This window comes from Nothoprocta perdicaria, unplaced genomic scaffold, assembly GCF_003342845.1.
Source record: "Nothoprocta perdicaria isolate Ctin4 unplaced genomic scaffold, notPer1 scaffold_12, whole genome shotgun sequence".
Classification (NCBI taxonomy): domain Eukaryota; kingdom Metazoa; phylum Chordata; class Aves; order Tinamiformes; family Tinamidae; genus Nothoprocta; species Nothoprocta perdicaria.
The window spans coordinates 2,943,818-2,958,149 of record NW_020454316.1 but is presented as its reverse complement, the minus strand read 5'-3'; the positions used below and the strand labels follow the sequence as shown (position 1 = coordinate 2,958,149).

Below are 14,332 nucleotides of genomic sequence, written 5' to 3'. Positions count from 1 at the left end.
CTCCCCTCTCCCCCCTCCCCTCCCACCCAGGGCAGCGCATGCGCAGCGCGCGGGGGCGGTGGGCGGGCGGCGCGCAGGCGCAGAGCGCGTTTCCTGGCTCCCTTGTCAGTGCCGGGTTCCCCCCTCCCCTTCCCCTTCCCCCTCGGCCTCCGCTGCCGGCAGCTCCGTCGCCCGCCGCCCGGAGCGGAGTCGCGTTGACTGACCAGAGTCCGCGAGTCCCGCTCCGCTCCCGCCGCCTCACGTGAGTCCCGCGCCGAGCCGACAGCCGGTGCCGCGGGGGTGGCGGCGGCGTTGGGGGGGGGATTTACCTCAGCGCGGAGGGGGGAGGGGCGCGCTCCGCCGTTACGGCGGGAAGGGGCGGGCGGGGCGGCCGCGCCGTGCGCTGCCATGAGGGCACGGCGAGGGCCCGGCCCGGCCCCTTCCCACCGGTGCTGCCGCGAGGGGGGCAGCCCGTGTCAGAGCCGCCCTGCTGCCCCCCGAGCAGCGGATTCGGGAGCGGGTAACAGCGCCGGGGGGAAGGGGCGGGCAGCCCTTAATGACCTCTCCTCCAGATGCTTGGAGGGGATGTAAAGGCAGCTGGAAATAGGCGGGGGTTGCAGTTATCCCACGTGCTGTCTCGGGAGCGCAGCCCTGCTCGGCCGGCCTCGTACTGSTCACGGAAGAGCAGTGACAGCAGCGAGTCGTGTCCATCCCAACCGCCCTCCGGTCGCCTTCCGTGCCCAGGGAGCTGGCCCTGACCAAGCGTGCAACGTTTCCATGGTTTTGTGCTTGTGCTCGAGGACACTTATTCCCCACTTAGAAAAGCCAAATGGAATAAAAGATTAGGGATACACAAGCATCTTGCTAATAAAGTTGGCTTTAAAGTGTCTCTCTCCAGTGAGAGATTCTGAGACCTCCTGGCTGCAGGAGGGTGCTAAGGGTTTTGCTTGATATCAGTTCTATSAAGACTCAGAGCAGTTTGTATTTTCTGTAGTAAAGTTGCAAGTTTAATCCTTTTTTTTTTTTTTTTTGGTCTGCGTTTTGATAAGAAATACATACAGCTGGCATATTTAATTGAGATTTATCTACCTAAAGAATATTATGCGGCAAGATCAGACAAGAGAAATGGTGGTGCTTTTTGAGGTTATCATCACTACTTTTAATGAGTCTGTGACCAAACCAAAAGAGGAGGCTGTTGCTTGGTACAGGTTATTGTGCTCGAGAAGTTTGTCAGTGAGCAAGGGTGGATCATATCTCTTGTCTAGATAGAAGTTTTTGGAACCACCAGTAGGTTACTAAGTTGAAAAAAAAAAAAGTAGCCTCAGCTAGATATTATTAGGATGAGACTGCGTCATTTGTAGATRGTGCTAATCTGTGGAGAGAATACCAGGAGAGTATTAGAAAATGTTTGGAAATAGCTATGTTCCTTGGGGAGGTGGGGAATTGGATTTTTTTTACGTTTTTATTTCGGAAAGAGTAGAAAAGGCTGAGCATTCCTTGTTGGTAGAACAGCTCTTCAACTTTTCCTGTATATGGAAATGTGCTGCTACTGCTCGTTGGCAAGTACGAAAGCAAGATCGTGGAAAAAGCAATTTGCAGACATGTTTTGCTTACATTAACACATGGAGTCGCAAATCATGGCTGTCCAAGGTCAAAGGTAACTCGGATTGTGTCAACATTCTCACGTTAATTAAAACTGCTTAATTATTTTGCTTAGCACTGCGTATATTTCATAGTTTCGTTTGGTCTGCAGAATACGATTGTTAGCAGAAGTATGAAATTCAGGTCGCTTAAAATCACGGACTAAACTTAAGGCCCATACATAACTGAAAATTTGAAGTATGTTTTGTAAGCAGTTTTAAGTCAAAGTTCTTTAAAACAGCGGTGCTTGATTTCTTCAGAGAAAACAAAAATCTTTTGACCAGTTTGTATTGGTGGGGTGCTGAATCATCTCTCCTTCAAAATTCAGCACTTTCAGTCTATGTGTTGTTCTCGTGGCCGGATAGTAACTGCTAAACTCAGTAAGAACTTACTCATCTTTCATTCACTCCTGAGTTTCTATTGGGTTGCCRTTCATTTCCTGTTTGCCTCCAAATTCCTACCTTGCCTGATGTCCCCACCCTCCGCTAACATGGCCATACTTGGGTATGTTGTAATTTCGGGCTATAATGGGTGTGGATATCTTGGAATGACATCACACAGATTTCTCTTTTTAGATGTATATGTAGAGGTAAAAAGACTTTGATCCACCAGCCAAGAATAAATTGCTATGAAATTTTGGTGGAATACATGGAAGGAGGAAGCAACTGGCAGAACTATGTTGTATCGGTTGAACTATGMACATTTAAATTATTACAGGTGACCTTGAGCTGTTACGATGTTATCTTCCATCCATTTATGCTGCCGTTGATTCATATGGGACAGAGCATATGATAAGAGATTTTAAACTGCTTTGTAATTGCTGGCCAGTGCTTCTCCAGTTGCAGATGTTCAGGCTTGTCTCTTTTGATGTGGTTGTAAGCTGAAGAAAAAATATGAATATCTAGCTTTTGGTAAATATTTTAATTATTTAAAGAAAAGACTAATTTAGCTTGTTCTCTTAGTGTTTGAATCTCTTGGGGAAGAAAACAGAACTATAGAGCAGTTGAATGCCAGTATTAATGTGAAGAAATTAGTCATTAGTTAATTACTAATTTTAGTAATTTTTCTCTAGGACACTTTTTTTTTTTTTTTTTTTTTTTTTTTGTCGGCAGATTATAGTTGTGTATTAGTGTTCTAGACCTGTCAATCTGGGCATCTCCTAATAGATAAAGATTTATTGTGGTGCTGCTTGTGAGCCTTAATGCACATCAGAGTTTGAGTCAATTCACTGAGATATGTACCTAGTTTTTTTTTTTTTTTTTTTTTTTTTAAATACTCTAATTTTACAGTAAAAATAGTGGTTTTGTTGGACTTGATCAGAACTTCACTCTCACCTCTGAGGATATACTAAGAAGCAAAAGGATATGCCTATTAGGGTAATTGCCATAGTAATTAGTAAACAGTATAGTAAGCAGAACACTTAAAATTCMTCTGCTTCCTAAAGTTAGCAGGGCATATGGCAAAGGCAGCTTTGTAGCACTCATGTAGCTACTGAGGAATTTGCTCATCTTCTATATTATATAAGGTGTAATACWGGACTCGGCCTTGGCAAATGTTAAAGACTTTTTTTTCTTTTTTTAATACTTAATCTGATTTAAAGTGTTGTTTTCACTTTTACATTTTTCAGCTTTTTCAATTTTTAAAACATAGGAATAACTCTTAATTCAGAATGTCTCTACATCAGTTTTTACTAGAACCAATCACCTGCCATGCATGGAACAGAGATCGTACCCGTAAGTGATTTCTTTTTTTTGCTTATTATATTCTCTTTGCTATCAGTCCATGATCTTGTAATGTTCTGGATCATTTAGAGGAGGTGTGGTCAAGTGTATATTGCTGCATGGTAAATGGTTAATTTATAATCCAAAATCTTCCAAATCTGCGGTTTTCTAAATCCGTTCTGGAGCTGTGACCCATGAGTGAATGTAGTTTTAGTAGTGTTCTGGAAGGTTTTTTTCCTATTGGYCTGAATCTGCATGAAAGTATGACCAGGTTCTTTCTTGTCTTTTTTTCTTTTTTTTTTCCCTTTCCTTTTTTGTCCTGCCCCAAAGCCAACCCCTTTTTTTAAAAAATAGTCTAGGTCTCCGCTATAGATTGGTTTGCTATGTTCAAAATATACTGTGCCTTTGTTGAGTGTACTCAACGCCATGCTATAACAATAATTATTTGACATTATCCTAGAATGTTGTCCTTTGATTTACAAAACACATGTAGTGCTCACAAATTTGAGAACAGAGATTATATTTTTGGAAAGTCTTTCCCAATAAGGCATTCGGTATTAAAAAGTCTTCTTTACTACTGGATTGTTTTTTGTCTCCCTGCAGAGATTGCCATTAGCCCTAATAATCATGAAGTCCACATCTATAAGAAGAGTGGGAACCAGTGGGTAAAAGCCCATGAGCTAAAGGAACACAATGGACACATTACAGGTAGGAGAACAATATGTTTTGCCAGGCTGAGGACATTGTWAAACTTTGTCAAGCTCCTCCTTCTCCCATCCTGAGTATCCAAATAGGAAATCTGAAGTGTTGACTAAATAGATATTTTCAAAATTTGTCATTCTCAGTTTATGGAGAGCTTTGTATCATTTCCCTGAACTACATAAACAAATGTTAGGGGAAAAAAGAAAGGCTTCAAGCCTTTCTTTGAGTGTCATTTATTTGATTCTCCTTATTATGGATTAAAAATAATTTTCAGTCTTCTCAAGTAATCCAGTTGTGTCACAAGCTAAGTGAAAAAGAAGTCAAGCAAAAAATCTATACTAAAATTCTATTGAAGAGGTGAATGACTTCTATACCTGTGCTTTAATTTTSTGGCAAAGTAGATATACTACAGAAAGTTAAGCTCATTTTTATTTTGATCTTCTTAATTCACATTTAATCTAGTATTCTGTTTGACCTGCGGTTTTATGCTGTTCTTTCAGTTTGTATTTTCAGAAACCTGTGCTACTGCTGAAATTATACATCATAGAAGTGAGTGAGGAGATGTTAGAGGCAGTGATGGTTAGCAGCTTGGTAGTGCAATGATGGGACTCTTAATAGACTTTTTAGAATTGTGAGTGTATAAACCTCTTCCACATTTAAATTGTAATCTTCAAGCTTTAGCATTAATATCCTGTCTAAACAAATACTGCTGTCAATTCTGATCAACCTACTCTTCAAGTCTTCTTCAGGAGGAGACTATATTAGTTATACTTCATATTAATGCTTTTTCTGACCCTGATAGCTGGAAATTTGCTTTTCAATAAAAATGTAGTTCTAAGATAAAATTCCACTTACACAAGTCTTGAAATGGTCAATCCTGGACTTAAAACAAGAGAGTATATTTTAATACAGACCCAGAATCTCCGTAGATCCAGAATAAAAATATTGAGGCTACCAGGCTGAGACACAAAGTGTTGCATTTAAAATGGAATTGTCCCGTGGTAGTCTTATAAATTGCTGCTTTTTTTTTTTTTTTTTTTTTTTTATGGTATTTTTACGGATTTTATTCTCCAAAGAAATGAAAGTAATATAAGCACTTTCCCAAAACAGCAATATATTTTTTTGATGTTTTTCAGCTCACTAATGGGTAGAAGCATCTGCCCAGAGAGAGTTTGCAGGAACTTTGTGCAGTTCATCTGATTCTTGCTGTCAGAGAGCACAACTGCTGGTGCTCTTTTGTAGATTGGATTGAATTTGTAAATGACATGTCATTCCCCAAGGGCTTATCTTTGCTCTTGTACCTGTTGGCATTAGAGAGAAAACAAATATTCATGACTTGGGAAAATAAGCACCTCTCCTCAGCAAAGCGTATGCCCTTGGAATACTAAGTGCTGTGTTCCACTTGAAAAGAAGACTTAAGCGGCTGTAGTTAGACTCCAGAGACAAACTGATCAATCCACTCACTGCCTCCGACAAGGGTGATTCTGCTGCTGCACCTCTAGCTTCTCATCACAAGAGACAAGATCCTTTGTCTGGCTTTCCCGTGTCCTGAGTATGAGACCTGTAGCAGCTGCTTCAATTCACTTTCTAAAGAAGGTTACTCACTTTTTGCTGGGTTAGTCTTCTGCAAAGTTGAAAAGCAGAATGCATTACAAGGATTCTTCCATCAGTACATAAGGACTGATAAATTCTAACCAGCAAAAAGAAGTGTTATCTAAACTCTTAGACCATGACTGCGGTCTGGCAGCAAATGAACAGCTCTGATGGAGATTTGTGCCTACTTCTAGAATTGTTGGACTTCAGCTATTGAAAAAGGCGCCTCCTGTGGAAGTCAGTGATGGAGAGGGCTGACAGACGGATCTTAATCTGCAGAGCTCCACCTGTTGGTCAGCTTTCAGAGCTGTYTTCCTTAGGCAAATTCTCTGTGAAATCTGGAAAATCGGGATCTGCAGTTTTGATGAAAGCTAGAGAGGGAAACTAATACCCATAACAACTTTTTAAAGGTCTGGAGAATAACTCACAAAAGGGAACACTAATGTAGAACCAACTATCTTTGTGGTAGGAGGATGTGAAGATTGTCTCTAGTTTTGGCTTATTGTAGGGAAAACAGTATGGAGGGAAAAGATTATTAATATGAGATTTAAATTGCAGGTATTGACTGGGCTCCCAAAAGCGATCGAATTGTAACTTGTGGTGCAGACCGTAATGCCTATGTCTGGAGTCAGAAGGATGGTGTGTGGAAGCCAACCCTTGTGATCCTGAGGATTAATCGTGCAGCCACCTTTGTGAAATGGTCTCCCTTGGAGAATAAATTTGCTGTAGGAAGTGGAGCTCGACTTATATCTGTGTGCTACTTTGAATCTGAAAACGATTGGTGAGCTGTTTAAATTTGCTTTGCATTTATATCTTTAAGGTTTCCTTGGGAAAGCTAAAGCCTGGAGTTCAGTGGTGTTACCTAGTGTGCTATTTTACTAATTGCTGAAGTCCTCAGGAAAATGAGAGGGCTAGGCCTTATTAGTTCTATAGGAGACTCCCTGCATCCTCGGGGGAAAAAAGTAATTGTTTTAATTCTGTGCTCTGCTATAGCACCTAAATGGCCTTGGACTCGATCTGTTTTGAAGTTATACATGTGGTGTAGTTGAAAAGAAAGGTTTCATTTCCCCAGTTGAATGAAGAAAGTGTGATCCAGTCTTTCTTGCATATCATTTGTATTGGACAACTTCTTGTCATTAAAGTATTGAAGTCTATCATTTATCTCAAGCATGGTCCATTTAGCAGATGTTGAAGCTGGTAGTCTCTCTGATCCATATTCTGTCATGCATTCTCATTAGAGTTTATAGATTTCAAACAGAACTATTAGAAACATTTCTACCATTAACATTTTTCTCTTTGGATTCTAAACTTAGTATTTTTTATTTTAATGGAGTTGTCATTGGAGATGTTTTTAACATGTCATCAGTTAATTAAATCAGTATGTTAAGTATCAGTTATTTTGTGTTGTATAAACATGCATAAAAACACAGGTTTCTCTGCCCACCATTCTGTATGCAACCTTCTGCGTGGAGATGGTAAACAATGAGACAATCTATAAAATTCATTTTTCAAGATTGTTTTGAACTTTCTGCTTTCCAGTATTTTGGTTGTTAATGCTTTATCAGCCACTCTTGTCTGCAGAAGGATCATGAAAGTAATGCTGCTTAGTTCTGTGTCGTGGTCAACGAAGCTGCTGTTTGTAGAGTGTAAGGAACCAGGCAATTACTATGCCAAATTCATGTTAGGGAGTTCAGTCTGCTATACTATAAATATTGGCTGGGAGATAGGATTCACATGAAGAGATGTAGATATATATTTGACATGAGTTTGTTTATAGTGTTTTAAATTTTAGACTATAGACAGGAATCTGCAGTCTTTCCAGATTCTTTTAGATGGTCTTATGGATGTGAGACTTGGGCACACTGTGAGTTTTCTTGGAAAACTGACATGTTCAGTCATTGTGTGGGGGTTGTATTTTTTTTTTCTAGAACCTATTTTATGGTGGGAGAGACTCTGAAATATTTTTGTATATATTTTATTTCTTTATTTAGGTGGGTGAGCAAGCACATTAAAAAGCCCATTCGTTCCACTGTCCTTAGCCTGGACTGGCACCCCAATAATGTTTTGTTGGCTGCTGGATCCTGTGACTTCAAGTGCAGGTGAGAGAAATGAAACGTATGTAAATGAATTTGGGTTACTGGTTTAAATTAGTAGCAAAAGAATATTAATTATGCTCATGTCATCAGAATAGAAGACAGCTCACCACTTTCTAGTGTTGGTACTAAAATCAACTACTCAGCTTAAAAGGTTTGGCCTTTGGTACCACTACATGCAGACATTGGCCTGATAATATTTCTCTGTTGAGGAATCCGTGTGAATTTAATAAGACCATAGATTTCTTTACTAGCAATGCACTGGAGTACTACTATTATACATGTGCTAAGTGCTCAGGTCTACCTGGGCCAAAATTCAGCTGGTAAGTGCTATCTTGTAGAAAAGCACCACTGCTGTGTAGGATAAATCTTGCGAGTTGCTCTGTATTGAGCAGCTGGGGTCATTGCAATGAATTTTGCGTGAAGACCAGTGTAGTTGACTTTTCTTTTTATTCATACTTTACTTAATCAGGTGTACCTTGAATGATAATGAAAGATACTTTTCTTAAAACAGAATTTTCCATTATGTAATAGGGTAATTTTAAGCTTCAAAACCTGTACTAAAAATTACTAAGAAGTGGGATGGGAAGGTGGGATCAACTATTAAGTTCCTTATTTCAAAATGAAGCACATACATCTGAAGCCTTGATCATTCATTAGATGTGAAACTAATACTGGTCAAGAGGAGAATTTTCTCCATTCTGTGCCTTATCTCCATTTCTAATTAGATAAACTATACCTATTCACTTCCTATCCCAGAAATGTAGTGCAGAAAGTACTCATTCTGCCTGAACTCATTCAGGTTTTTGTTTGTTTGCTTTAAGAAAAAAAGTTCAAGGTGGTCTTCAATCACTTTCTTCCAAGTGTTTACTAGAAAACTTGCTTTGTCCTGTGTTTCCTGTCAGAAAACTCTGACCTACACCTTATTTCTCTGAAAATGGTGTGTATTTAAAAATGGATTTTGGTAAAGCATTTTGGGAAACTTTCTGCTCTTGTTTAAAACTTTAGGATGAATCATTTGATAATCTTGTCTCTTTTATGATAGAAAGCTCTGTACAGAAATGTTATTAACTAAGAAAGAAAGAAAGGAAAATTAATGGAGATGGATACTGCTTTTATGATTATATTGCTTCCCCAATCCCATGAAAGACTTTTCTCTTTGTTAAAGATGAACAAAGAGCTTTACAGTTCCAATTCTGGGGAATGTCCAGTTGGATATTAAAGATAATAAAGATACCTGGGCCTGAAGTATGCATCAGTTCTGATAGATAGTTCTAATTCTAATAATGGTCAAAGCCATTGTCAGATAATAAGCAGCTAAGTGGGWCAGTGCTTGTGGGACAATGTTGCCGTGGGCAGCTAGCCCACATAAAAGCCATTTTCAAATGTCCTTTGAAGGCTGGGGTCTTCAATCTGAGTTTTTGTTTATTTTAAAATACAGGGAGACTTTAGTAAATGAAAACACTTTATATATGCATACTAGTAGTCATTTCCTTGGTCTCTCACTACTGAGGAACTGTTTTTTTCTGCCTTGAGTGAAAGGCTGTTGCTTTAAACGTCTCGTCCTATTTCCATACATTAAAGAGAACCATTCTTTAAAAATAAGTTTGTTGAAGGATTATCATTAAATTAAAATTAAACTGATATGGCTAACTATAAATTCATACTTAATCTTCTGAAAAGGAGTACCTAATACAGCTGCAGTATAACCTTTTTCTGTTCCAAATTGGTCAACTTTATTTGAATAATGTGAATATAGGGCCTTTTCTGAAAAGCATGCTGTACACATAAATAACGTTAAAAGAGGAGGGAGGGAGTACCATTCCCTCAAAATCAGTATGAAATAACTGTTTGCTTTTAACTATAATCATGGATGTCCGATCACTTCTTTTATATTGGAATATTTCTCTAGTAGTAGTGTGGTGTAGCTCACTTGCTCCTCCTGTTCATGGACTCTTATCCTATGTTTGTGATGTCCCTGTAACTTCCATGGTAACAGTCAAGAACACCATATTGTGGCATGTCTGAATCATGCAGAAGGAATTTGATGAAAGGGGGAGGCTTTCTATTTAAGCATACCTAGAAAATTGTAGTGCTGGGGAAAAGAGCTGTAAAAACATTGTGGTATTTCAGGTTTTTGAGGCATTCTTTCAGTAATGAGCCAGGATAAGGTGGCACGGAGCCTCTTTGGCATTTGAACACCAGTTTTCTTTTTCTGAAATCCTACAAAAAGGTGAATGTTCTTAAAACATGGGTAATTTTGTAGGTGTTTGTATTAGCTGCTAATTACATGGTGTAATTCTTAGCTTTTCTGTAACTAAGTAATCGACTCTGAGGGTCATTAACACTGCAGAAGGAAGGGAGGTCCTAGCACAGTGGAAAATGCGAGTACAATCCATGTTTTAATGCCACCTTCTGGAAAAAAGAGAGAGAAACAGAATATGACATTTATGACAAGCCCTCTTTGTATTTTATTCATTACCCTCTTTGTACTATTTCTTTCTCTCTGTGTACCAAAACTTCCCAGCCAGGAGTGACTTGTTATTTAAGAATACTGTAGTAGTTTATTTTGATAGAATTAGAATGTATGTAGTTGCTGCCATTGCGAAATATGCCACTCTCAAGAGTTTTTTTCTATATATATTCATGCTGAAAATTTGTTTATTTGCAGAGTTTTTTCTGCTTACATTAAAGAAGTCGATGAAAAACCAGCTAGTACCCCCTGGGGCTCCAAGATGCCTTTTGGGCAGCTGATGTCAGAATTTGGGGGCGCTGGAAGTGGCGGATGGGTGCACAGTGTCAGTTTTTCTGCCAGCGGTAACCGCCTAGCCTGGGTCAGTCATGACAGTACCGTGTCAGTTGCTGACGCTTCAAAAAATATGATGTGAGTATGGCCTTTTTCTTAGTTATTATCTGAAAATTTTAGATTCTATAATTTAAATTTCTTACAAGCATGTCCTCTATGGAGGTACAGTCACTTGCTTTGGAAGTAAAAACTGTTGCACTTTGTGGCCAGGGAATCAGTATATCCCCATAAGTGGATCCAAGAGGCTTGGAGAAATATGTCCATAACTCCATAACTACCAAGGCTTTGTCCTACCAGGGATGTGGAAAATAAGTTGTTCATTTCATGAAATCTCAGTTCTGTCCTTTGGCCTTAAGACAGTGTTGTTGCAAGGTTTTATGTCTCTGGTGACAAAAGTTGTATAAATAGCCTGCCGAGGATCTCATTAAGTATAAAGTGATATAGAAATCCTAGGAAAATTTTAGCCTTGTAGTTAATTCTTATTTATTGTAGAGTTACAAAAGGTAACATACAGGTTTTATCCTCTTAAAGAGGTGACGTTAAATGCTAAAACTTCAACTGTTTTTTATGTTAGAAACGAAATTGATAACTTCATCAATTTGAGCTTTTTCTGTTTCAATGTTCTTTTTAAACTGTGGGTATAGTTTACATAGAGTGCTAAATGATTTCAGCATTTCATGTGCAAAATTCATGTTTGATATAGAACTTTCAGGGCACTGCCTTTTGGTTAAAACTTCCTTTATTGCAAATTCTGACCTTCTCATGTCACTTCAGGACAACAACTGAGCTGCACTGACTTTTCCAATAATCCATGTCTGGGAACAGTCTCTTTTATGTTCTATTACAGTCAAAGATGAGAGGYTTCAGTGAAGTCCTTTAACAAATGTTCTTGTGTTCAGGGTTTCGCAGCTGAAAACAGAATTCCTCCCACTCCTGAGTGTGTCATTTGTCTCGGAGAACAGCATGGTGGCAGCTGTAAGTGCCTCATTTTCTCCTTGTAGAGTGTTACAGTATTTTGGAGAGGGAAAAACAGCATGCTACAATGGAAAGTTAGTAGTAGAAAACTCTTCAGGAGAGTCAGCCTTTGCATTTCTGCAATTAAAGATATTAGAAGGAAGCTCTCCTTGTATTTAGACAGTTATGTTTCCTGATGCACTTTAATGATGTCTGCTTGCAGGGACATGATTGCTGCCCGATGCTCTTTAACTGTGATGACCGTGGCTTGCTGACCTTCATTTCCAAACTAGACATTCCCAAACAGAGCATCCAGCGCAATATTTCCGCCATGGAACGCTTTCGAAACATGGATAAAAGAGCCACCACGGAAGATCGTAACACTACCTTGGAGACACTGCACCAAAACAGTATAACGTGAGTGTCTTGGCAGTCAAAATGAGGGGAAGGGGCTTTCTTTCAAGCTCCTTTGCGAGTGTGAATTTGCCCTASTAGCTATCAATTCCTGCAGCTTGCATGGAAACTTGTAAAATTAATCATTAACGCTGCATTCCTGCAGTCTCTGTTTGCTTGTGCTTAATGTGTTCAGCAACTTGAACATTGCCAATCTCACCAAATACGTAGAGAGCTGACAAAATCCAGGCAGCCGACTTCACCTGAAACAAGCATGTGTACCAACTTACTATTTCAGATATTACGTGCGTGTGTGTGTGTGTGTGTGAGTGATTCTGGTTAATCATATAAAATATTACATTTGAAAGAGCCCAGGAGATGTTAACATTTCTGGAGCAATTTGCTTTTATCCAGGAAATGTTTAGACTACAACCACCACACGCTGAAAGAGCTTTTGGCATCCTTCTCTTTGCTTACTTTTCTGAAGCACTGCACCAAAAATCTAGCATAAAATATGCTGTCCTCATGTCTCTCTTTAGGAGAGTGGGAGTTGAATTCTGCCCAAATTTCCCTGCTTCCTGGCGCTCTGGAATGGGTGTCTGTCTTACAGCTATCACTCTCTGTTTTCAGCCAAGTGTCTATTTATGAGATAGACAAAAGAGATTGTCGTAAGTTCTGCACCACTGGCATTGATGGAGCGATGACCATCTGGGATTTCAAGGTAGGCTGCTGCTGCTGTGTTTGTGGCCTGCACGTGCTCCTGGTTTTGTTCATCTCTTGCCTCAGCTGCTGGGGCTCAGCCCCAATGCAAGTTGTATTAGCACAAGRAAATCTGGGATATTCAAGACCATTAGCAAGCTCCATAAGGAAGACAGATTTAAGGTTTAGCATGAATACAGATAGACTTTGCTTAGCAGATGGTCATAATCCACACAATTTTTTAATTGGATCACTTACATTCCTGTAGGAATCCTGCTAATTCTTTCCGTTTTATGACCTCTATCATGTCCACAGTGAGGCTAGAATGATCACTGGTGCAGCAAGACCTGCTCCCCCTTCTTGCTCCTATGCCTTTGAACTCCCTGTCTGTCTTAAGAACAGAGTCGTACACTCCATTAATTAACAGAAATAGTAAGAATTTACCTAAAACAATTAAGAAATACTGTAAGGGGTGCAAGAAGGCACCCAGACGCTTGCCTTGTTAGGACTGACCAACAGAGGTCTCTACTCACCTGCCAAGCTTTGCTTACAAACCTGCATGTGTCTTTAGGGGAAGAATTTGTACTCCAGTAATGCCTGAAAGCAGGGACAGAGACTAAGAAAGAAGCTGAAATTATAAAGTGCTTTAGTGCAGTTTCTGGGGAAAAGGAGGGGAAATTGTATGCCTATCTAGGTGGGAGTTTGGAATGAATAATCATAGTGGTCTCTGGTTACACGTCTCAACGACCCTCTTYGTTTTGTTCCTCTTTTAATGTCAACCTTTTCAAGGAATTGTTTAATATAGGATWTGGTAGCAGTTTGTGATTAAGATTTTCTCTCTTTCAAGACCTTAGAGTCCTCTATTCAGGGTCTACGAATCATGTAGAGATGGATTTCCGTGATCTAGCAGGGCAGACTGCTTGACCGAATGCAGCTCCCACATCTGCACAGACTCAAAAAGGGAGGAAGAAGGCGGAATATTTGGAAACACTGAGAAAATACAGCTTGGCAGATTTTCTTTTGAATCTAAATTTGGTGAATTGTGTTGGTTTCAAAATCAGCTGTGATTGTTCCTTTTATTTTATTTTATTTTTTTTTGGTTGGTTGTTTCATTCCATTCTTTACCAAAGCTGCTCCTTAAGTAGTTTATTGCAGGAAGTTATGAATCACTAACTTAAAAGGGGAATTTTATGTAAATTGTCTGCTAGAAATAATAATAATAATAATAAAGGAAAAAACAGATTGTTTGGTGTTTTGATTCTTATTGACGGTTTGAAAAAGGAATACTGTGGGAAGAAAACCAGATAAATAGAGCAGAAATGCCTGAACTGCTTTTTCTGGCCTCAAAAGGGGAAGAGTTCATCTTAACTGAAAGTTCACAAATGAAGATGAACCAGCTAGACTTCTTTTAGGGAAATTACTCCCTTGGAGAATGTGGCAATTTTGGATGATGTGTGATTTTTGTCCTACTGACTTCTAATTCTGCCTGCCTGCCAYTGAATCCAGTAATCTAGCAAGAATAGCAAATTAAACTGAATGTCTTTTTCATTCAGTCTGGCGGCTCGTAGTTCTCTGAAGGCAAATGACCAGGATCGTTTGTAGTTGGTTTTATGATCTGTGCAGAGGCTCCTCATTGTGCAGTGCAGAATGGGAGAGGGTGGGCACAAAGCGAGGCAAAAATTTGCACAGCCAAATCGTAGCRGGATAAATTAGAAAAGTCATTTTTAAAACACACAGGCCTGCATGTCTTA

General features: G+C 39.5%; 1 protein-coding gene across 1 annotated transcript; it reads left to right on the top strand.

Moving 5' to 3' along the window:
• The first annotated feature begins 183 nt into the window (after positions 1 to 183).
• On the top strand, positions 184 to 13,692 carry ARPC1A (actin related protein 2/3 complex subunit 1A). The gene is made up of 10 exons (XM_026054010.1): positions 184 to 241; positions 3,248 to 3,353; positions 3,945 to 4,049; positions 6,195 to 6,417; positions 7,628 to 7,735; positions 10,401 to 10,613; positions 11,435 to 11,510; positions 11,713 to 11,906; positions 12,513 to 12,603; positions 13,429 to 13,692. The coding sequence occupies exons 2-10, from the start codon at positions 3,290 to 3,292 to the stop codon at positions 13,465 to 13,467; spliced, it is 1,113 nt and encodes a 370-aa protein (XP_025909795.1). The 5' UTR covers positions 184 to 241; positions 3,248 to 3,289; the 3' UTR covers positions 13,468 to 13,692.
• The last annotated feature ends 640 nt before the right edge of the window (positions 13,693 to 14,332 follow it).